We start from the raw sequence: 24852 nt of genomic DNA, 5'->3' as shown, positions 1-24852 counted from the left end.
TGGGCCTCGCAGTCCCCCGGTGGGCTGTTCGTGGACACAGCCAATGCACTGCTACCTGGGCGGGTCGCGCTGAGAGCGAGATGGTAAACTGCCGATTGCAGTAACGCTCCCACCAGCCGACCTCAGCTCCAGGGAGTGCGGGACAAAATCTGGGCAGACAAGCAGCTCCTCTCTCTGGGACAAAGTCTGCAGGTCAGTGAGCGGCACCCGCGGAGCGGGTGTCGCGAAAAGTTATGAAGCAGGGAACCAGTCAGTGGGCGTGGCCGCCGGGGGAAGAGGCGCCGGCTTCAAGGAGCGGTGGTTTCTGGGCCTCGCAGTCCCCCGGTGGGCTGTTCGTGGACACAGCCAATGCACTGCTACCTGGGCGGGTCGCGCTGAGAGCGAGATGGTAAACTGCCGATTGCAGTAACGCTCCCACCAGCCGACCTCAGCTCCAGGGAGTGCGGGACAAAATCTGGGCAGACAAGCAGCTCATAGTTATAATGTGAGTCTAGTCACACTTCAAGTGCCTGCCTCGATGTTCGTTGGCTCCAGATATTAGAAGTGAGAGACTGAAGAGCCCCACTAATACACCTGCCCCTGCGTCACCTGTACCCTATGCAGGCACCTCTCCTCTGCCTCATTGACATCAAATGACTAGATCTGGCTGGCTGGTTCGGGCCCCTCGATGACTCATTGAGGAAATATAATGTATATATGTAATAGTTTTATTTATTTAACAAATGGGTGATGTAGTGTCTTGAGAGTATGTGCTGTAGGTTCCTTCTGATCCCTGAAGGACCCGGTGGAAATTACAGTCAATTGGGTGTGTCTGCTGTGGTTTATAATAGTTTATGACACAGTGCGTGTAGTTAGTGGCACTCTGTAGAATAAAGACGTGCCCTGCAGAGCCCCATGTGTGGCATGGTCATTTGCATGCTACTGGGCTGAGGGGGACGCTAAACATGCCATGTCATTCTGTATGCATTATTGATAGCAGCTGAGCTGTCCATGTCCTACAGATGTCTGACATATTGCAATCCTAATATTGCTCCTTAAAATCAAATACCTAAATATTTAAAAAACTCTTTTCGTTCAGCCTATGTGTTATTGAATATTATATCTGGACCAAGTCCAATAAATGATGTCACATTTTCGAGTGTTGGGGGTGTTATCCTCTCCCCCCTCGGGGGGGGGGGGGGGGGGGGTCGGTCTCTCCTCCTTCAGCTGGTTTCAGCCTCGAGGCTGCTCAGGGTCACTGCAGCCTGAGCTACTGCTGAGTCCGTTGTCTCTTTCAGTTACTCTCGGGCCGGAAGTAAGGTGATTTCCTTTTCCGGTCAGCGGGGGCAGAGACAGCACCAGCAGTGAATGCCGTCACTTCCGGCCTCTTCCTCGGCTCCAGCAGCTGTAGGGGTGGAAGGATCCTCGGTCTGTGCGGTGACCTTCACCCTCTGACCCCGGACGTCACCCCCGGCCTCGGATTGTCATCTTCACCGTCCCAGGCCGAGGGGGAGAGGGCTCTGAGCAGGGGTCTGCGCAGGTAGAGTCTACAGACCCCCCCCCCAGCTGAGGACAACCTGAACTCTGCACCCCCCCCTTCAAGGCATGACCCCTGTGCAGCCTCTCCCCCTCTCCTGTGCAGCCTCTCCCCTCCCTCCTCTCCTGTGCAGCCTCTCCCCTCCCACCTCTCCTGTGCAGCCTCTCCCCTCCCCCTCTCCTGGGCAGCCTCTCCCCCTCCCACCTCTCCTGTGCAGCCTCTTCCACTCCCACCTCTCCTGTGCAGCCTCTCACCCTCCCCCCTCTCCTGGGCAGCCTCTCCCCCCTCCCACCTCTCCTGTGCAGCCTCTCCCCCTCCCACCTCTCCTGGGCAGCCTCTCCCCACTCCCACCTCTCCTGTGCAGCCTCTGCCCCCTCCCACCTCTCCTGTGCAGCCTCTCCCCCCTCCCACCTCTCCTGTGCAGCCTCTCCCCCTCCCACCTCTCCTGTGCAGCCTCTTCCACTCCCACCTCTCCTGTGCAGCCTCTCACCCTCCCTCCTCTCCTGTGCAGCCTCTCACCCTCCCCCCTCTCCTGTGCAGCCTCTCCCCCCTCCCACCTCTCCTGTGCAGCCTCTCCCCCTCCCACCTCTCCTGTGCAGCCTCTCCCCCTCCCACCTCTCCTGTGCAGCCTCTTCCACTCCCACCTCTCCTGTGCAGCCTCTCCCCCCTCCCACCTCTCCTGTGCAGCCTCTCACCCTCCCACCTCTCCTGTGCAGCCTCTCCCCCTCCCACCTCTCCTGTGCAGCCTCTCCCCTCCCTCCTCTCCTGTGCAGCCTCTCACCCTCCCCCTCTCCTGGGCAGCCTCTCCCCTCCCCCTCTCCTGGGCAGCCTCTCCCACTCCCCCTCTCCTGGGCAGCCTCTCCCCCCTCCCACCTCTCCTGTGCAGCCTCTCCCCCCTCCCACCTCTCCTGTGCAGCCTCTCCCCCCTCCCACCTCTCCTGTGCAGCCTCTCCCCCTCCCACCTCTCCTGTGCAGCCTCTCCCCTCCCACCTCTCCTGTGCAGCCCCCTCCCACCTCTCCTGTGCAGCCTCTCCCCCTCGCACCTCTCCTGTGCGGCCTCTCCTCCCATCTCCCTGTGCGGCCTCTCCTCCCATCTCCTGTGCGGCCTCTCCTCCTCTCTCCTTCCATCCTCTCTGTGTCCCTTATCTCCTCTCCTCCTCTTTGTCCCACATCTCGGCCCAGAGAGACCCTCCCTCTCAGCATGGACTCAACGAGGAGGTGCCTGGGAGCAGAGAGTGAGGCCCCCGGCCCTCTCAGGATGGAGGGAAGGGCATGCTGTAGGTTAAAGAGCTGCCTGGGCCTCCCTTCTGCTCCAGGTGTTGCTTTCTCTTCTACACTGACCCGCACTTTGCACAGAGAGACTCTGCTGTTGTGTGAAGCAAGAGGTGCAGGGCAGGGCCTGGCCTTATCTATCCCAGGGTGGGCTTCTGTTTTCACATATATAGCGCTTGATAGCCCTGACAAGGTGCAAAAGCACATTTCCAAAGAGTATAGCACCCTGTTCTGTGGGAGTGACATGGATGAAAAAGCAATTATGGATGGAGAGTGTTTTGACACAGAACACTAACGCCTTGGATTTCATTGTGTGGATGGGTACAACGTGTGTGAATGACCTCTTGCCTATGTTATAACTGTTTTGGTATTGTGCCTGTATGGCAGAGACTGACCTGTCTATGTCAGAGCAAGTATTTAACTGAGCAAGAGTGTAAGGGCAAAGTATGAGAAAATATGTGCTGTACCTGCAAGTGGATGCCTACAGGTTTTGGCTTGGTCTCTGTTGGAGGTGAGCATAGGAGGTGCCCAGTCATGAAAGGATGCTATCCATGGGGAGGGTACAACCTTTCATCATCTGCAACATGGGTGCTCACCAACATGGACAAAAATACTGTCGTAGCTTCTGCTTTAGGGTGTTGGGATCTGCCCTTCTCATTTTCAGATCTCAAATTTTTTCCCCCATCAATTCTTACTCTCAAGTGCCTGCTGCCTCACTGTACCCCCGAGCACGATATGACAGGCAAACAATAATAGGACGTCCACTGCACATCTGTGGGAATCTCCCCCAGGGGCTTGCTTTTTTTCAGACCTTGATTTCCACAAGAGAGGTGCTGCAGGAGTAACCCCATGGTGCTGATGAAATTCAGTCTTAATGGGTGTTGGTGTGATACAATTGGGCATCATGTCACTCGGGCAATGAGAAACATTTGTTTTTTTATCAAAGAAACTGCCCACTTTGACTCTGTTGTGTCGCAGCATTTACGGACATCGAAAAGGTGCTATATGAGTCTTAGGAAAGGATATGATAACTCTGGCCATTAATGCACTTGCTGGAGAGATCTGTGTGTTTTTCTAGTCGCAGCTTTGACTTCTAATGTAGCCTTGAGGGTTAATGTGTCTCCTGCAAAGCACAGATTTTTAGGTCAAAGCCCACCAGACTGCACAGCACAGCTGTCTGGTTTGCCAACATGGGAACATTCAAAAACCTTTCCTAGGGATACATTCCGCCCGTTGCTTACCATTTGCTTTGTAACTCACATTTTCTTGTTTTCTATTTGCTATCTTTATTTGTTTGTTCTTTCCGTTGCCCAACCCTTATTTAGGGTATCCTTCCCAGTTCTCTTTTTCTGTAAACAGGCATTTAAATCTTATTCTATCGCATTTGCTGTGCATTCAGTGGCAAAGGTCAAATGTCAGGCTTTGTCTTCCAGGACGCTTGGTGTTTACTTTTCTTTCTCTGTTTTCAAAGTGAGTTTATTTCGGTGACAATCATGCTGGCTACAAGGGGTAATTCTGGTAATGCTGAAGTGCGGGGAAACAAATATTTCAATACCATCAATACTTGAGATGATGACATCAGTTTTTATCAGTAAAACTGTGTGTCTGTGCAAATGTAATGGCAATGGAAGATGTTGTTTGTAATATCAGTGCGCTACCAGATCATGCATTCTCCCCTCTACCCCATTCCACTCTACTCTGCAGCACTCCACGTTAGGCCACACCATGCCACTCCGCACTGTCACTGCACTCTACATCACTTCACTCTACGCCTTGCTACTCTACATCAATCTATGCCAATGCACTCTACCACACTATACTTTGCACCACTGCACTCTATCCCACTGCACTCTACCCTGCACGACTCCACTCTACTGGGCACCATTCCACTCTACTCTGAAAAGAATCTACTCTCTGCCACACCTCTGTACTCTATACCAATGCACTCTACGCTGCACCACTCCACTCTGTGCCACTCTACTATTCTCTTTGCTACTTTATCCTAGGCCACTGCACTCTATGCCAATGCACTCTACACCACTTTACTGAAAACTAATGCACTCTACACCACTTCACTCTACGCCTTGCTACTCTACATCAATCTACGCCAATGCACTCTACCACACTCTACTTTGCACCACTGCACTCTATGCCACTGCACTCTACCCTGCACGACTCCACTCTACCGGGCACCATTCCACTCTACTCTGAAAAGAATCTACTCTCTGCCAGACCTCTGTACTCTATACCAATACAATCTACGCTGCACCACTCCAGTCTGTGCCACTCTACTATTCTCTTTGCTACTTTATCCTAGGCCACTGCACTCTACATCACTTCACTCTATGCCTTGCTACTCTACATCAATCTACGCCAATGCACTCTACCACACTATACTTTGCACCACGGCACTCTATCCCACTGCACTCTACCCTGCACGACTCCACTCTACCGGACACCATTCCACTCTACTCTGAAAATAATCTACTCTCTGCCACACCTCTGTACTCTATACCAATGCACTCTACGCTGCACCACTCCACTCTGTGCCACTCTACTATTCTCTTTGCTACTTTATCCTAGGCCACTGCACTCTATGCCAATGCACTCTACACCACTTTACTGAAAACTAATGCACTCTACACCACTTCACTCTACGCCTTGCTACTCTACATCAATCTACGCCAATGCACTCTACCACACTCTACTTTGCACCACTGCACTCTATGCCACTGCACTCTATCCTGCACGACCCCACTCTACCAGGCACCATTCCACTCTACTCTGAAAAGAATATACTCTCTGCCAGACCTCTGTACTCTATACCAATACAATCTACGCTGCACCACTCCAGTCTGTGCCACTCTACTATTCTCTTTGCTACTTTATCCTAGGCCACTGCACTCTACATCACTTCACTCTACGCCTTGCTACTCTACATCAATCTACGCCAATGCACTCTACCACACTATACTTTGCACCACGGCACTCTATCCCACTGCACTCTACCCTGCACGACTCCACTCTACCGGGCACCATTCCACTCTACTCTGAAAAGAATCTACTCTCTGCCACACCTCTGTACTCTATACCAATACAATCTACGCTGCACCACTCCACTCTGTGCCACTCTACTATTCTCTTTGCTACTTTATCCTAGGCCACTGCACTCTATGCCAATGCACTCTATACCACTTTACTGAAAACCAATGCACTCTACACCATTGCGCTCTGTCAATCTACTCTGCACTCTACGCCACTCTGTTCTACTCTGCATCTCTGTACTCTATGCCACTACTCTCGACATAACACTACTCTACGTCAATGCACTCTACTCCAATCTACTATACACCACTGCACTCTACGACAGTCTATTCTGCAGCATTGCACTCTGACACTGAACTCTATTCAACTCTACTCTGTGGCACTGCATCCATGCCACGTCACTCTATTCTACAGCACTCTACCACACGCTACTCAATGCCACTACACTCTGCCAGTCTACTCTGTATCACTCCACTAATCTCCACTGTACTCAACCCTACTCCACTCTGCATTGTTCCGTGCCACTCTACTCCGCAACACTGCACTCTTCGCCACTGAACTTCACGCCACTCTACTCAGCACCACTGCACTCTGTCACTCTACTGCACTCTGTCATTCTACTGCACTCTACCCCAATGCACTGTACGCCGCTACATTCTATGCAACACTGTACTCTACACAACACCTTCTACACCACTCCACTCTGTTCTACACCACTCCACAACACTTTACCACACCACAACACTCTGCGCCTTTCTACTCCATGACACTCTCTTCCCTCCCTCTTCGTCACAAGCCAGGGCAGTCACCCCTAGGATACATCGGGCTCGCCTCGGCGGACGCGCCTTTAAACATCTGGCGCCCCTGCTGTGGAACGATCTTCCTCTCGCGCTCAGATCCTGCTCTAATCTTCTGACATTCAGGAAGGATTTGAAAACCTGGCTGTTTCAGCAATAAGTTCTCCCACCCTGTCCTCTTCTCTTGTTGCCTGCACCGCCTGTTTTTTTATTCCCCTTGACCTGTGAGGCTCCGACAGCGCCGGGACACTCCTTGGAGTAGCCGTGCGCTATAGAAGCACCCTTTTAACATAACATAACATAACATATATGCCTCTCCACTCTACGCCACTTCATGACGCTCCACGGTCCTCAACTCTTCTCTACACCACTCCACGACTCTCTACTCCACTCCATAACACTCCACTGTACTCCACACCACTCTCCTTTACGACACTCCACTCACCTTTGCCCCACTAATTTTTAGCCATGCTGAGGAGTAGCCAACAAGGTTTACAACATGGCTTAAACATATTGGCAAAGCCAAAAGCTCTTGCCTAGGTGAGAACTATTGGCTTCGCCAATGCTTGTTATTTTATATATAAAGTTCAGTGGGTTACTGCTTCTGACACATAAAGCCTTTTATTACTTGCACATGGTGGAGTAGTGTGGCTCACTGGTTAGAGGCGGCAGGCCCGAGAGCAGAAGTCAGCCCGGGACCAGGGTTCAATTCCCGACGCGGCAGGGTCGTGGACCTTGGTCAGCGGACTCGATAATTCTCGCTTCGGTGCTTACTCTAATCAGGGGTTCCACTCGGCAACTCTGGGCATTAGCTTGCCTAATCACCACAACGGCCCCACCAATTCCGGGGATGCCTGGCTCCACCTTGGGGACTCCCAGCAGGGACCATCCCACAGGGAAAGCCAGGACGGGTTCCCCAGAGTTATACAGCGCCGGGACGCCCCGTTGCTGGGGCAGCTGTGCGCTTTACAAGTATACTACATTTACATTTACATTTACATTTACATCATAAATTGCAATCCTTCTAATATAGAACAGTGAACTATAAACTGGCATCAAGGAACTACATGCAAACTGCAAGGCAGGGGTTTAGAACTTTAATGTTTTTTCTTCTTCTCAATCTGTTGTTGTTATGTGGTTGCTAACAAGATGTTTATTTGGGTAGAAATAAAGTCTTATTAGGACAGACAACCACAAACACTGTTACTTTTTAAATCCTGACTTTGTGTTTCTCCCGGCCATGCACTGTTAACACATAATCCCTACCTGTAAAGATGATGTGTAACTCCTACAACTTGGAACCCTCAATGTCTTATGTAACATCCTGGACATTGAGTTATACCCTTGTATGATTTATTGTCTATGATAGTCTGTGCGTGTGATTAAATTGATTTGACACGCTACATTGGGATAAGTAGCGCTATAAAAGACTTAATTAAAAACAATAGTAAATCCTATTTTAATTGCTTTTTATACAGACCAATACATCCGGCATTCTTACAGTGCAAGCACATCTCTTATATACAGGATTGAACAAAGTCAAGTGCTAAAGTAATTCTGAAGTGATAAACTGTGTGTCTTTGTTTCTCCTTGTTGCATTGGTGTCTAGGTATTAGGCTCAAGATAGCTCTCAGCAAGGATTATACTCAAACAAGAGGAGGACTACTGTCTGTTTACATTCAGCCTTTGTTTTGGGCCCAGCTGGAATCCAAAATAAGAAAGCCCCCTTGCTGCCTACTCGTTGCCTCCAAATAGAAAGCAGACATTGTGCGGGTGCTGCTACTAGTGTCCCTGTGTTGACAAATTACAACAGGACAAATTCAGCATGTTTCACTGGGGCCAGACGAATCCCCGGTCTGATTCAATAATAGCTGCCGGATGGATCCCCCTTTATGCTAGCACTGCTTATTCTTGAGAGAAACTAGGTTCCTATGTATGGAGCCCAGCACAATTCACAAACAATTGGCTATATAATAACAATAAATATCACCATTATCATATAGTTTTTCAAAACACAAACCATCTCAACTGCTGGGTTATCCTATTTAGTGCTTATTCTCAAGACAAATCAAGTGCTTTAATCTGGAGCCTGGAACCAATCATGACCAATTGGTTACATATTATCAAGAAACATCAACCTTGCCGTCTAGCATTAAAAAAACACATCTCATTTATCACTCTTATTTAGTTGAGGGGTGTTTGGCCAACATTATTTTTATATTGGCTGATAGTAGTGTTTCAATGTCTTCCCTAGGATATGGTTTTCCTTCTGACTCTATTATCTGGAATTGAATTTGGCTTAAATTATTACCATATATGGCAATGTTGACCACAGGTGCTTTTTATTAGGTCTCGGCGAGACCGCGCATGCACTGTCTCTTCAAGACATGTTGTTTACTGTTGGTGGGCTTGGAGGCTGCCCATTACTTACCATTGGATGTCTTCTTAGCTACTCTCAATCGCTTGTTTCCTGCTGGCCGGCTCTGTGGTGGCCACCTCCCTCTTTTTGGATGTGACCCTCCCCTAGAGCACGGCCCAAGTACGTGTGTCCTTACACTGCTCGCACTTTTGCCAGGTACTTTTTTATTTTTGTTGAGCCACTCTACTGAATGCTTCTTTTGTAACTGGATCTGTCGTCTGCTCCCTCCTGTTGTCTGTGTTTACTTATTCCCCCTCCTTCCCATTGCCGTGCCCCCACACAGCACAATAAATGAACTGGGAGGCCAGATACCTTTGTTCCGTCCCCTGACTTTTGTTGCAACTTTTTTAAAGAGTGAACTCGAACCGAAGGTATCGGAGCGCTTTACACAACTCTACAATAATTTTGTGTAGGTACTGGAAGATTAAGTGATTTGCCCAAAATCGCAGTATGTTGAGCTGGCACCACAACTCAAACCGGGTTCACCAGCTAGCCATAAGGCCACTGTCTCTCCTTATCTCAACTGTTTCTTTGAATCATTCCAAACGTCTCTTTTATTGATTTTTTCTTAAAGTATGTTTCCCAGTCCCTGCATACCTTCAGACCCGCTGGACAATTTGACTGGCAGTACCTTTAACCATTTCAAAGATAAGCTTCCTTTGGGTTAATTCTAGAAATCCAAGTCACTTGAAAACACACAGTCTTATATTACTCGTCACTCACCATACACACAAGGGGAAACCTATAGTATACCCAAGGTCAAAACACAAGAAATAGAAAATAAGTCTATTTATTATTATAGTTTAAAAAAAATACAGAGAAAATGCAAAGTGGATAATTCATAAAAACAAATAAATGAGCTTAAAAAGCGCTTTGCAATACATAGATAAAATCGCACACGTTATTTTGAATACTAGCTGTGGCAACACTAACAACATCTATAGACAGTTCATTAAATGAATATAAATAAGAGAGATAATACAGTACACTAACAATACAACCCATCCTAGAGAGTACACGCACAAGACAGTACAATATGTCATTAGAAGACACACATCCGTGTTGGAAACAATAAAAGTTGGACCCAATACTGTGTGCCTTGATGGAATCTGTAGTTACAGCCACTACACAAATTATGTAATGAGGCGTCAACTCATTTCGATGGAAGTTTCAATTAGACCATCGTTTTCAAGACCGATAATGTGACTCTCATTAAGCATGAATGTTGCCAGGAAAGAATAAAAGCACCTAGTCTTTCAAGGGAATTTTATTCGAGGTAATAGGTCGCTGCCAATATGAAAGGTCCCTTCCACTGTATCTTCCTCCTAGGTTTGAAAGGTCAGGACGTATCTTGTCCACTAAATTGGATGAAGAAGATGATTCAATATTATCGAATTCCTTGATTTGTGGCTAGTCTTTAAACAAGTCTTTAGACATCTCACCAAATTGTTTCTTCTGTGTTCCTTAGGCTTCAGTCCTTCCGACTCCCTCCAGAGATTAGCTGTGCACTCCACCTCCAGTCCCCTCGGATTAAACAAAAAAGTAAGTGTTATCTTATCCCCAAAAAACCCTCAGAAAGTCTATTTCTCTCCACTTCCTATGTTTCGCTGTTCTTCCCAATGGTGTTTTCCAGCTTTTCTTCTACTTTTATGCACACTTGTATTACTTTCCCTTTATTTCTCCAGTCTATTTTATCCTTGCTCCTGCTTCGTTTCTTTTTCCTTTGCAATCTTGTCTCCTTGTCCCCACCTTTATCGCAAGAATAAGGCCCTTTAGTAAAAGGGAAAAAAAAGGTTATCCACTCATGGAATGCTAATGGGTTAGGAGATGATTAAACTGCGAGTAGTATCACAATTCCTCAAGAGACATTAATCTGACTTAGTCCTCCTTCATGAGACACATCTACAGGGAAACACTTATCGTTCCTTAAACAAATGTGAATACAAAATGGTGGCGCACACTGGTTATACCACGGGCTCCAGAGGGGTTGGTATCCTACTGTGAAAGTCATTGACCTTTATAATACGTAACACTTGGCGAGACGTACATGGGAGAAAGGTGGCCCTTTCAGGGCATCGGGAGGGAAAAACACTCCATATTGTTTCAATATATATACCCCCAATACTTCATGATGTGTCTTTCTCTGAACAAAACACACTCTTCCTACAGTTCCCAGAGGGTGATTTCCTGCTGGGCGGTGAGTTCAACACTGCTTTGTGCGACAGCAATGACCGCTGGCTCTCTCATCAACTTTGGTCTCCCCATCGCCAAGTTTTATGGCCGCACCCAGCCTTATTGATACATGGTGTTCATACAACCCCACATCAGAACTGTACACATTCCACTTGGAAGCTCATGGCAGTCTTTCACGCATCGACTACATACTCACCTTTTCCCATCAGCTCCCTCACTCTAGAGAGACATCGCTGATCAGTCTCCGGTTTGGGTGGTCTATGGCCTGCTTGCCCGCAGTGATGGCCAAAAAATTGTACTAAGTCCTTGGTTCTCAAAGTACCCCGCATTCGTGCGGGCCTCAGATGAAACCACTGTGAACTACTTTGTCGAAAATAAGGGCTCACTGACTTCATCGCTGACTGTATGGGAGGGATGCAAAACAGTCATACAGCCAATCATTAATCGCAAAACACAAAAAGGAAAAAAGGTTCTGTCTAGAAAGACTTGAACGGGAGATCCAGAAGCTGGGGTCCCGAGTCCTTGACACTACTCGGGGAGACTTACACCATACTGTAAACAAAGAGACTATTATTGAAGCATCGCAATGGAAGCCGCTAAAGCCAACCATCGCACAACACAATATCATCTCTACGAGGTAGGTGACAGAGTAGGGAAGCTCATGGCCTGGCTTGATGACAGGGACGAGGTGAACCGGTGGGTGCTTGAAATACAGGGTGAAGGGGGAGATTGAATTAGAAATAGGCAAGGAATAGCCAACTCCTTTGTTGCCTACCATAATTGCCTGTACTCCCTGACTTTTACTGCTATGACTGAAGACTCCTGCAAACTACTGCTGGATATCCCACCACCAACCCTTTCGCAGTCAGATAAGGCACTGCTTGAGGAGGAGTAAACGCACAGTGACTTGACCCTGGTAAAGAAGTGGACCCCAACGGTCTGCCTATTGATCTCTACAAGCTCATAGCTTCGAAAGTTGCTCCCACCTCTCCTCATGTACATAGAAAGCCATGAGGCCGGCATTTTGCCAAGAGACCAGAGGTTGGCTGGTATAGTGGTCATAACTAAGGAGGGCAAGTCGCCAGACAATTGTGGCTCTTGCCAACCGATTTTTATTGTTAAACGTAGAGGTCAAGATTTTAGCAAACTTATTGACTTCTTGACTGGTACTGGAAATTCAGACACTGGTTCATCCGAATCAATCCGGCTTCATACGACGGAGAAACAGATCACTTAACTTACTACACCTGCACGGCATCCTGGGTCGCACAGCTATGATCCAGGAGGATGGCCTAGTGCTTTCGCTTGATGCACAAATGGTTTTTGATATGGCCTCTTGGCCTTTCCTTTTTGAGGTACTGACTGGACTGGGATTTGGTCCTCACTTCGTGTCATGGGTGACAATCCTTTATACTGAACATATGGCTCAGGTCCAGGTCCATGAAGGCACGTCCTTGATGTTTCAACTCACACGAGGCACGAAACGGGGATGTCCACTCTCATCCTTGCTCTTTGCCCTGGTGTTGGAGCCACTAGCCATATGGATAAAGTCCGACCCTCTTGTTAAAGGGCTGAGATGGACTACAGAACGGGAGTATAGGATCTCCCTCTACGTTGATGACATTTCACTATATATCGAAGACCCGACATTTACTCTTGACAGAATAATGCACATATTTGCACTGTTCCGCCGGTATCCGGTTATACCATTAACTGGAGTAAGTCCCTGATTTATCTCCCTCATAGCCATGCTTACCCGATGATTGTGAGGCTCATATTGTTGCAAACGTGTTTCACTACTTGAGGGTATATATTACCAGGGACCCAGGCACTTTCCAAACTCACAACCTGGAGCCACTGCTTGCCTGCTGGCCCAAAGTCAGTCATTGTAGAACATTGCATCTGTCACTTTTGGAGAAAGCCGCTTTATTTAAAATAATGGCACTGCCCTGTTTTCTATATGCACTTCAGAACACACCCTATTCAGTCTCGAAATACTATTTTCAGGTGATCTAAAGTAAAATCCGTATATTACTCTGGGTTGGCGGTCCCGCATGAATAGCTGCTAAGTACACTCGTCAGGAGTTGGTATGATGACTGGATTGCTCTGCCCGACATGCAAAAATATTATTGGGCGACGCAGTTTGTCACCATTAACCACTGGGCCCATCTCCCTGAGAAAGAACCGCCCTACCGGATGAATAGGAAAGTCCTGCAACCTGGAGGCTATCTCGGAGCTCTCTATGGGGGGACATGTAGCACGTCCTTTCCTAACCCGACCGCTGTCACGCTTACCTTCTGGCACACCACACTCTGTGCTTTTGGGTGGCGAGGCAACATCACAAATGCCACTCCCTTATGGACACTGTACAGCTGGGCACTCTCGCTACACAACATGGCTTTGATAAGTGGGACCAAATTGGCCTGCCCATGGTGAGAGATACGTGGACACTGGGTGGGGTAATTTCATTCTCTGACCTCCAAAGTTAATACAATCTGGCACCTACTGAAACCTACGGATCTCTACAAATATGCCATGCCATACGGAAGGCGCTGCCAGGGGGAGCAGAACCCCCTGAGTCATGCCTGCTAGAGGATAGATTGCTAGATGAACTCTTGCCTACAAATTGACCTTCCTTACCTATCCTAAGCAAATAAACAACTCACCTGATCCCATGGCTAGTTTACATGAACATTGGGAAGGTCTTGTTTTTTTTTTTTACGGAGATGAAATTCCCGAGGCTCTGACGCGTCCCAGGGAGATGCCCATATGATCATGGTTTTGTTTAGTGCAACTACAAATTATAGACCAATGTTCCTATGCAAGTACAACTTTGGTAAAAATGGGGACGGCCATGTCCACCTTGTGCCCTAAGCAGTGTGGCCAGGTAGGGACGTACGTTCACATGATATGGAGTTGCCAGGTGCTTCAGAGTTATTGGGAATTAGTGGTCGCCTGTCTAAATATTTGTGGGAGCAATATAGACATGTCTACAAAGTGGTGTCTACTAGATGTTTAGGAGGCAACTGACCTTGCCTGCATGGACCAGATTTGGATTTCTCTGGAGTTGATGGTAGCTAAACACTATATTGTGTGAATGTGTAGGGTGTAGAAAGCATCACTGCCGAATGATTGGAAGCGAGACATGGATTGGTGCATGTTGGCAGAGAGAGAAGTCTCTGAAAGCAGGGGCTGTCCTAACAAATGGACCAAAATAGGGGGGAAATGGAATGATTATCTGGTGGAATGTGCACTCCACCTGAAAGTTCATGTAGAGATGTGCTATGTCTTGAACGTCTGAGTTTTCATGCCGCTTAGTGAATTATGGGGCGAATGGGACGAGGGACTGAGGGTTCCCAAAACAGATTGGAGATGGTTACTGCATGCATACCTCTTGCTGCCACACAGTGTTATGATTACTGTCACTGTATTATTGTTTGTTTTACTTGCAATAAAATAATATATGAAAAAAATTCTCTCAATCCCATGAGGGACCAGAGCTTCTACATCGATCGCATAATTGGAAATTGGATGGACTATCAGAACTTCCTAGCTTTCTCCGTGGCAAAAAAGAGGAAATCAATACAGAAAAGCAACATCTCCAGACACATTGTCTGGAGCATCTAGATCTTGTATAGGCTGGCCAAGAAGCAGCCCCTGGAAGGTTTACATGCTCATTCTACCATCACAAAGGCTGCTACCACTCTGCTGGTGCCTGGTGTTCCGGTCTTCGACATCTACCAGGCTGCAACATGGCCTTCAGTTCATTTGCTTACTAAGCACTCCTGCCTGCATATCCAGTCGGATGGGCATTTTGCCCAGTCTGTCCTTCAGGACTTCCTGGTCTGATACAATCCACCGACTCACCACCTGGGGAGGTACTGCTTTGGTATCTATGAACAATACGAGGAATCTGTGGTTGGATGTGTCTGTCAGAAGACCATTTTACTTACATCAGTAACACTCTTTCTGGTGGATACCTTAACTGCAGATTCCTTGTTTGTGTCCAATCTCTTAAAAAAATTCAGTTGGTTCAGCAATTTCTTTCACCCCGTAGACGACATTCACCACTTACACCACTTTGAAAAAAGGATGGAGCTTGTAAAAAAGTTTGTATCAACCTTGTAAGATAATCGGGCCCAATCTGTAAGGCAGTCATGATCCTATTGACATCCGCTAGACCCTTCTGATTGCGCAGATATATAGGGATTTTAGGTTCTTCAAGAACCCAAAGTACACAGAACAGCTGAGCTGCACTAAACAAGTATAGACCAATTCATCTAGTGAACTACATAGAGTAAAAAATGGTTATCAAGGAAACCTATGTATTTTCTAAATGGACCCAAGATATGGAATTTAGGAGCAGTGGTTATTTGTACATCTCTGAATTTGTGGGTACACGTGCTAGCATATGATTTAGGGGGTATTTTTCAAAATGTCTTCTTGCTTATACACTGGGTTACATATGAAAGGCACAAATGCAGTGAAATTGAATTGGTAATAACAACTGTTGGGCTTTTCTATGCTCACGAAAGGCTTCCAATAAAAATGATGCCTCATTTGTGTGGGTAGGCTTGGTGCATGCAACAGGGAATGTGCCAAAACACAACATGAATGCAATATATTTTCCCCTCAAAACTCACAATTCTTTTGTGCAAAGTGGGTAGCTCTAGTATTTGAATCTAGGGAAACCTTGCGAACCTGTACATTTTGTAATTCTAGACACCTAGGGATATCCTGGGCGGGCTGACTTGTGTGGCTTTCACCAGGTTTTATTAGCCAGAATCCCTTGCAAACCTCAAACTTTGACTTCAATAATACATTTTCCTCCATTTCTGTAATGGAAAGTTCTGGAATCTGTGGTGAGCCACAAACTTTCTTCTACCTGGCATTCCCCCAAGTCGCCTGATAAAAATAGTACATCATTTGTTTGGGTAGGCCTATTGCCCACGACAGGAAACTGCCCAAAACACAACATGGACACTTCACATTTTTCCATTCAAAACTGACCCTATTTTTGCAAAGTAGGTAGCACTGGATTTTGGGCCCTATGCTCAGCTTGTACCTAGGGAGACCTAGCAAACAGGCATATTTTTAAAAACTAGACAACTAGGGGAATCCAGTATGGGGTGACTTGTGTGGATCCCATGAGGTGTTTTTACCCACAATGCCCTGCAAACCTCAAACTTTTGTAGAAATCACAATTTTTTTTTAAATTTCTGTACTGGAAACTTCTGGAATCTGCATGAATCGACAACATTCCTACCACCCATCATTACCTCACTTGTGCAGCTAAAAACACTGCCCCACTTTTGGGGCTGGACCTAATGCCCGCGAAAGGAATGGATCAAACCAAGGTTAATGGTAGCCCTTGCATGGAGACTCCTATTGACCTCAGTTTGATCCGTTCCTGTTGCTGGCACGAGACCCAACCACACAAGTGGTGCAGCGTTTTTATCGGCAGAAGTGGAGCAAAGCTGGGTTGTAGGGATTCTGTGGATTCTTGCGGGTGTACAGAAGTTTTCATCACAGAAATGGAAGGAAAATGCGTGATTTCAGGTAAAGTTTGAGGTTTACAGGGTATTGTGGTTAAGAAAACCTCATGGGATTTAGACAAGGCACACCACGCTGGAAACCCCTGGTTGTCTATATTTCAAAAATGTGTGTGGTTGATAGGTTTCCATGGGTGGCAGCCGAGCATGGTCACAAATCCCGCAGCTACCCCTATCACTGATCTCTCCACTTAGCACGATATGGCCTTTTGTGTCGAGGTCTCTTGGCCCACCCACACAAGTGAGGAACCATTTTTATTGGGAGAATTGGGGGAATGCTGTGTGGTGGTGGAAATATGTGGCTCCCCACAGATTCCAGAAGTTTCTATCTTAGAAATGTGAGAAAATATGTGATTTTTAGTCCATGCTTGATGTCCTGATCTCCTCCAGATATCTTGTTTTCAGAACTGTGTGGGTCTGGTAGGTTTTTGCAGGTAGCGACTACCCAAGCCCAAAAGGTGCAGCTGTTCACCATTGCAAGTGGGATGATACTGGAAGTTGGCCACACTCTTCTCGCCCATATGTAAAAACAACACCCAAAATAATCAAATGTATTTCTCAAAGGAGAAATGGATGCAGTGGTGGTCGGTCCAGTAGAGTAAGGTGGTGTGGCAGAAGGTGACGTGGTTGCTGGCGAAGAAGATGGGGTCGCGCGTGTGTCCGGTGGACTGGGTTGGTGTCGAGACGAGCTGTTTGAGTCCGAGGTTGTCGATCAGGGTTGTGGAGTTGCTTCATTGGCGTTCTCGAGGTGGAAGTTCAGTTCACCCAGGAGGATGTAGTATGTGAAGGCGAGGGCGTGCGTGCTGATGAGGTCAGCGATGGAGTCGCTGAATTGTGGTTGGGGTCCCGGGGGTCTGTAGACAAGGGTTCTTCTGAGGGTGGTGTTGTGATTGGTGTGGATCTGGAAGTGTAGGTGTTCGGCCATGCTGAGGGAGTCTCCGGTGTTGGTTGAAATGCTGATGGTGTTCCTGTGGACGATGGCGATTCCTCCTCCTGGTTGGTTGGTGCGGTCCCTGCGGGTGATCTTGTAGCCATCGGGCGCCGATGAGGCGTTCATTCAGGTCTCTGTCAGGAAGGCGATGTCAGGGCAGGATGAATTGAGGAGGTCCCAAAGTTCGACGGTGTGCTTTTGGACTGAGCGGGTGTGGCCTTCTTTGGTGGGAAGTGCAGGTGTGCGCTGGCTGGTGTAGCTGCAGTTGCGGCAGTTGAAGGGTCTGTGAGTGAGTTTTGGGGTGGCCTGGAAGCAGGTGGAGGATCGGCCGGCGTTGAGAGCTTAGAGGGTGTTAGTGTCGTAGCAGTGTCTCGCACCATGGTCCTCGCAGGGGCCCGGGAGTCTGGCGCTAGGCATGATCCAGGCACGGACGGGCATAGACATGCTTGCCTTAGGCGCACCAGCAGCGCGCCCGTGGCCGCACATCGGTCGCCATATGAAGGGGAGGGGGTGGAACGGAGGCATGGAGGTGGGAGCGGCTGGGTCGAGGGGTGGTGCCGCAGGGGCAGTAACGGTGGGAAATCGTCCATAAAAATGCACACTGTGAGGGGACAAGGCAGCAGAGCAGCAGAAATGAGGGGAGCAAAATGAACGCCGCAGGCAGCAATACACAAAGAAAATACAGTCATCAGAAAAACAACCACCAACAGATGGGGGAGCAGTGGGGGTTACCAGGAGGCAGAGGCAGCCGGGCAGGCCCTGGCGCTCAGGGCCAGGTAGCTGGGATCGAACCCTGCACGGGGATGGGCTCAGACATGGGGGTGGTGTGGCGGAGCTGCTTCTTGTCTGTGGTGTTATGACTGGTTGCTGAGCGTCTTTCATGTGCTGCTGTTCCTGTACATAGCATTAAACAGAGTTGTAGATTGAGTTTGGAAAAGTCGTAACTCCCAATACCTTTTCTGCACCAGTAACAAAGTGCTTAGATCTGTTAAAGCACTAGTTGTTTTTTATGTATTCTGAGTTGTTTGATCTACAAGCTCCCAATTTCTGGTGCACTGACCGACCACGTACTGATTGTTTTGCAATTTGTTTAATTCGTCTTTAAATACAGGAAGCAAATAAAGTGTGATGTGGACGATATACCAGCATGACAAGGTATCAATGATAGCGTAATACATATTTGCAAAGTATAATAGTTCTAAATTAGTTCTACTTAATATCTACAAGGGCACTTTACAGGAAGACTGCCAATTATTTAATCAAATGCGGTTATGTTTTAGAGAAGTAAAAATGTATGAGACATAAAGCATTTTACACAGTATTTTACATCATGTTTCCAGGTCCGCATTACATGTAGGGCCATTCTTATGCGCTACATGTGAATCTTTTCAGCGGAATTGCAGTAAGCCACAGCTTTAAGCCACTTGCTGAGCCATGAACCTGATCGGTCAAGTCAGTGTATAGCTGTTCTTCTCCTGCCTGATAGCTGGGTCAATGCAATAATTGTATTTTGTAGTTTAGAACACCCTCATTCAATATGTTTAATGTTATCTCCGTAGGAGAATTCTAGTAGTGTCAGGACTATCTTATTTGTATAAAAATCTGCTGTGTGATTTCCACACCTCGTACAGTTGTATATTTTACGTAGATCCTTAGGCGCCACCTATATTATGTGTCAGTTTAAATGTGACACTCCCAGAGCTTATTTTGACATGTGCATGAGCCCTGTGCCAGTGGGCTTTAGGTAGCCCCACATATCTAACTCTCACTTGCATGCCATTGGTAGAAGTGGTTGCTCCTTGTCTGAGCTCAGCATGGGCTGTATAATACTGAAATCTCACAATCATCTCAAATGATTGTCTGCAGTTCATTCAAGACTGGAGTATTGTGGCCGAGTTTATTCAAGACTGAAGTATTGTGACCAAGTTTGTTCAAGACTGGAGTATTGTTACCGAGTTTATTCAAGACTGCAGTATTGTGACCAAGTTTGTTCAAGGCTGGTGTATTGTGACCGAGTTTGTTCAAGACTGGAGTATTGTTACCGAGTTTATTCAAGACTGGAGTATTGTGACCAAGTTTGTTCAAGACTGAAGTATTGTGACCGAACTTTGAGCATGCCGACCTAGCTGACATTTATAATGCAAACACAAAGAACTACCCCTTCCTGAATACCAAATTATTAGTGTGCCAATTTGAAGTTAATACATTCACAATTTTCAAACACACAGCCAGTCTATGTGCATCCAAACTGTCCACCAGGTCATGCTATCTTCCTTTAAATGTGGAGTCCCTAGAACAGAGCAGTGGGAGGATAAAGGCACTGCTTGGCCACTCTCTTCAGTGAACCTACAGACACTATTATCATTGAAATGCTGCCTAATTATCTCTACAGTCTCTGTTTTGGGAACGATTCGATTATTTCTATTTTTCAAATAACCATGTTGTGGTTTCTTTTTTCATTGTAATTTTAATCTTTCCTAAGATATGATTAAGTGGAAATGTATTCAATAATTGTTTTACTGTAGGGCTTAAGCTGTAAGTTACCGACCTGGCCCAAGAAGGTCAAAACTATTATGTAGTTGTTTTTGTTCCTATTCAGAGGAACATGGGCTCTAGTTCATACCGGACTGTTACTTTTGGAGCAGGATCAAGGCAGATTTAAATACTAATATTTTAGTGTTTAGTGACATAGTGGGCTAAAAGCATTGCACTGAATTGCTGCCTAGAATAATTACCAGTGGCCGATACTAATACAAACGTTCATTTTTTTACCTTTCATTAAGTACATAGGGCCTGATTTAAGATGTTGGCGGAAAGGGTACTCCTTGCTGCCAATCTGGAAGGCCTTCCACCTAATTTATAGGCAGGTGAATCTTCAGTATCTGGGCAGCGGACTTCGGAGTTTCCTTTTCCTGCATACTCCTCTGCCTTGGGAGAACACTTTCATAATGAGGGGGTCATTGGTCTTTTTTATTTTATTTTTAAAAAACAAATCCTGCTTTGGGCTTTTGTTTTTGAAAAATAAAATTGAAAGTGTGTGATGCTGATGGTGCCAGAAGGGACACTTACAATGAATTTACAGGAACTCCCATGATGGTGGTGCCTGTCTGCTGGGCCGCCAGACATCTCAAAATTTGGAGGTTGGATTACCCTCCCAATGGCAGGAGACGCCATGGTGCAGGTACTAACACCATCCACCAACATCTAAATCAGGCCTAAAGTGTACAAGATATTAGAAAATAAGTACTTATGAATTCTCCCTCATAGTGTTCTATGTATTGCTTATACATTCAGGGATTACAAATATTTTTGCATCCACAGAGGGCGGATCCATGAATACATAAGATGAAGAATAATGAAGAAAATACTTTAATACTCGAAACACGTCCAATATTCAAGAAGAGCACGAAATAACGGCAAACAGTAATTATAGACAGGAAGCACAGTAGGAATCTCGTATATGAAGAGACAAATCCTGCATGAAACATCAAGTGCAATCTGGTGGCTTCAAGAGGCTGAGGACACTCATGCTGCTGGACTCAAAAGAATATTGTAAAATAACAGCACAACAATGCACTGGTACAATACATCCGGTATGGAAAGATTCCAGATACCGTTCTTCATCTGAGATAAGTATTCGATAGATACGACAGTGCTCCACTTTGTAACATGGAAACATACATACTGTGGTGTTAAAAAATTCTAAACTCAGATTTTTGATAACCCTACAATCTATAGAAAAAGACTATAGGTGTACAAAATGAGTCGTGAAGCAGCCATCTGAAGGATCAACGAAAGAATGCTTTCGCTATATACATTTTAGCACAGTATCCTAGAATGTAAAGACTTGGTAACGAGGTTTTTTCTTTGTTTATATGTTTCATGAATATTTCCTGAAATTGAAGATGCAGACTATAGTAAATAAGCTGTGAGTTTTATTTTTTGCTCCCAGACTTTAAAAAATGTAACTTAGATTGAAGACACAAGTCCTGATAGATATGTTATTAGTCTGGCAAGCATTCCAGTGACCATTCAACATTATTATTATATAGGGTCAAATATACATTGCAAATATTACAGATTTTCAGTGAATGTTAAAATACAGTTAGTCAGAAAGCACAGTATTCAGTCGGGGCACATTAATAGGATTTATGGCACAACATAACTGACCCTTTGCCACTAAACCTTAGAGAAAAAACATACAAACACTACAAAGTTAAGAAGAGCTTTGGTTTCTCCTAAGTACTAAAGTTGCATCAGCAAGCATGCACTGATGAAAACTGATATAGACAAAGTGATTGTTCAGCCATCAAAAACATAAGAAAAACATACAAGTGCCGTAATTGTGAGAAGAGTTTTAATCTCTCATCATCCTTATATTGTCATCAGCAGCAACTCAGTAAAACATCTTTTTTATGCAAGATGAGTTTAAATGAGCAATCTGCTCTAGAGGTCAAATATCAAACACATACAAGAAAAAAAGTAAATACATGCAATGTATGCGGAAAGAACTTTAATCTCTCAGGCCATCTTAACATCCATCTTCGAACGCACACAGGAGAAAAGCCATACAGGTGTATTGAATGTGGAAAAAACTATACCTGTTCATCAACATTAAAGAGCCATATGCGATCACACACAGGAGAAAAACCATACACCTGTAGTGAGTGTGGAAAGAGCTTTGCTTTCTCAGGAAAACTAAAGAGCCATCAGCGAACACACACAGGAGAAAAGCCTTACTGCTGTAATGAATGTGGAAAAAACTTTGCTCATTTATTATCACTAAAGAACCATTTTCGAACACATACAGGGGAAAAACCTTACAACTGCAGTGAATGTGGAAAGAGCTTTAGTAAGTCCACAAATCTAAAGAGCCACCGGCTAACACACACAGGGGAAAAACCATATGTTTGCAGTGAATGTGGAAAGGGCTTTACTCAGATACCTAATCTAAAGAAACATCAGCGAACACACACAGGGGAAAAACCATTCCCATGCAGTGAATGTGGAAGGAGCTTTACTCAAAGAGCAACCCTAATGCTCCATCAGAGAACACACACCAAGGAAAAACCATACACATGCAGTGAATGTGGAAAGAGGTTTCCTTTCGCAACAAGCTTGAAATGCCACCTACGAAGACACACAGGGGAAAAACCATATCCTTGTAGTGAATGTAACAATAGTTTCACTGAGTTATCAAAATTGAAAATCCATCAGCGAAAACACACTGGAGAAAAACCATACTCTTGCAGTGAATGTGGAAAGAACTTTCGTCTTTCAGGAAACTTAAAGGTCCACCAGCAAATACACACAGGAAAAATAAAATCATATACCTGCAGTGAATGTGGAATGTGCTTTGCTGAGATACCTTCACTAAAGAAACATCAGCGAACACACACAGGGGAAAAACCATTCACATGCAGTGAATGTGGAAAGAGCTTTGTTCGAAGATCAGCCCTAATGCTCCATCATAGAACACACACACAGGAAAAACCATACACGTGCGGTGAATGTGGAAAGAGGTTTCCTTTCGCAACAAGCTTGAAAGGCCACCTACGAACACACACAGGGGAAAAACCGTATCCTTGTAGCGAATGTAACAATAGCTTTACTGAGTTTTCAAAATTAAAAATCCATCAGCGAACACACACAGGAGAAAAACCATACTCTTGCAGTGAATGTGGGAAGAACTTTGCTCAAAGAGCATACCTAATGCTCCATCAGCGAACACACACCAAGGAAAAACCATACACGTGCAGTGAATGTGGAAAGAGGTTTCCTTTTTCATCCTGCTTGAAACGCCACCTACGAACACACACAGGAGAAAAACCATACTCTTGCAGTGAATGTGGGAAGAACTTTCGTCAGTTAGGAACCCTACGGGGCCACCAGCGAACACACACAGGAAAAAAAAACATACACCTGCAGTGAATGTGGTAAGAGATTTGATGAAATCAGCACATCTAAAGAGCCATCAGCAAACACGGAAAATCCATACACATGCCGTGAAGGTAGAAAGAGCATTATTTGCTCATTTGCCTTAATAGTCCAGCAGCATATGCACACAGGGAAAAAAACATACATATGTAGTGAATTTGTCAACATACCTTAAATGCCATCGGGGAGCTCACATGGAAAAACCACGTATAATATATAGCATGTGTTTCAGTCATTCATAAACTCTCTTAACACACCATGTGTAAATCCATACATGTAGTCGATTTGGGAAGAGATTCTATGATTTATTATAGCTAATGGTCAATTAGTGAAGACACAAAAGGGGAAATCACATTCTCCTGTAATGGATGTGGGTAGAGCTTCCATTGATTTGCATCTACCTGTGTATAAGCAAATTTGCACAGAGGAAAACCTATACACATGGATCAAATATGGGGTGAGTTTTAGTCTGTCATCAATTAATAAGTTGTTAGCAAATACAAACGCATCAAGGAAAGACATTTCAGTGCCGTAAATATGGGAACAGTTTGTCACTTTTCAGCACTCAAAAGTAGAAGTTTTATGAAGTAACAGCGTCTGGACCGCACTAATATTAGTTAAGTTTTCCATTATTGCCCTTCCTGGCCTTGGAAAAACATTAGAACATCTTCATCCCACCCTCCCGCTGCTGAAGATGCCTTATTTGTGCTAGGAGAGAGATCTCTTTGCTCCTATTGCTCAGTATCACTGTAACATTGTTGAGCATGGAGCATCTTTTCCATTCCACCCACCTGCAAACGGTGGCTGCCTTAATGAATTATGTAAACTTTAAATTCCAGATAAACTTCAATTAATAATCTGTTTTTTGGTTATAATATCCATGCGACATTAATTCATCTTGTCATCCTCATTGTGTCTCACTATTTCTTTTCTAATCAAAAATATTGTCTGTGTATTCTTGTAATTTTTTTAACATGTTTGATTTCACTTGCTGTCAATAATATTTGTCCTATCTGTAAACAACAATCCAGAATAAACATTTGTTTCTGCTTTGTAAACAGATTACACTTTAGTATAGATATTGTTATCTTTCCTTTTTGCCTTATTAGGCAATTCTGCTAAAAGGATTTCATTTTTATTCATTTGTTCGTTTTTAAACAACAATTTTGACTTTCATAACACTCAATCT

At 45.5% G+C, this 24852-nt stretch overlaps 1 protein-coding gene across 1 annotated transcript in view; it reads left to right on the top strand.

Annotated features, from left to right (window-relative positions):
- Positions 1 to 1352: 1352 nt before the first annotated feature.
- The window catches only part of LOC144773571 (uncharacterized), a 156911-nt gene continuing 133411 nt past the window's right edge, over positions 1353 to 24852 (top strand). The window contains 3 exon segments of the mRNA XM_078658689.1: positions 1353 to 1519; positions 10518 to 10591; positions 21048 to 23653. Of these exon segments, the coding sequence (XP_078514815.1) occupies positions 22149 to 23653 (1505 nt within the window). The 5' untranslated portion in view covers positions 1353 to 1519; positions 10518 to 10591; positions 21048 to 22148.

The sequence above is a fragment of the Lissotriton helveticus genome, chromosome 8 (genome assembly GCF_964261635.1).
Source record: "Lissotriton helveticus chromosome 8, aLisHel1.1, whole genome shotgun sequence".
In the NCBI taxonomy this organism is placed as follows: domain Eukaryota; kingdom Metazoa; phylum Chordata; class Amphibia; order Caudata; family Salamandridae; genus Lissotriton; species Lissotriton helveticus.
The sequence above is the reverse complement of the archived record's forward strand: the minus strand, read 5'-3'. Positions and strand labels throughout refer to the sequence as shown.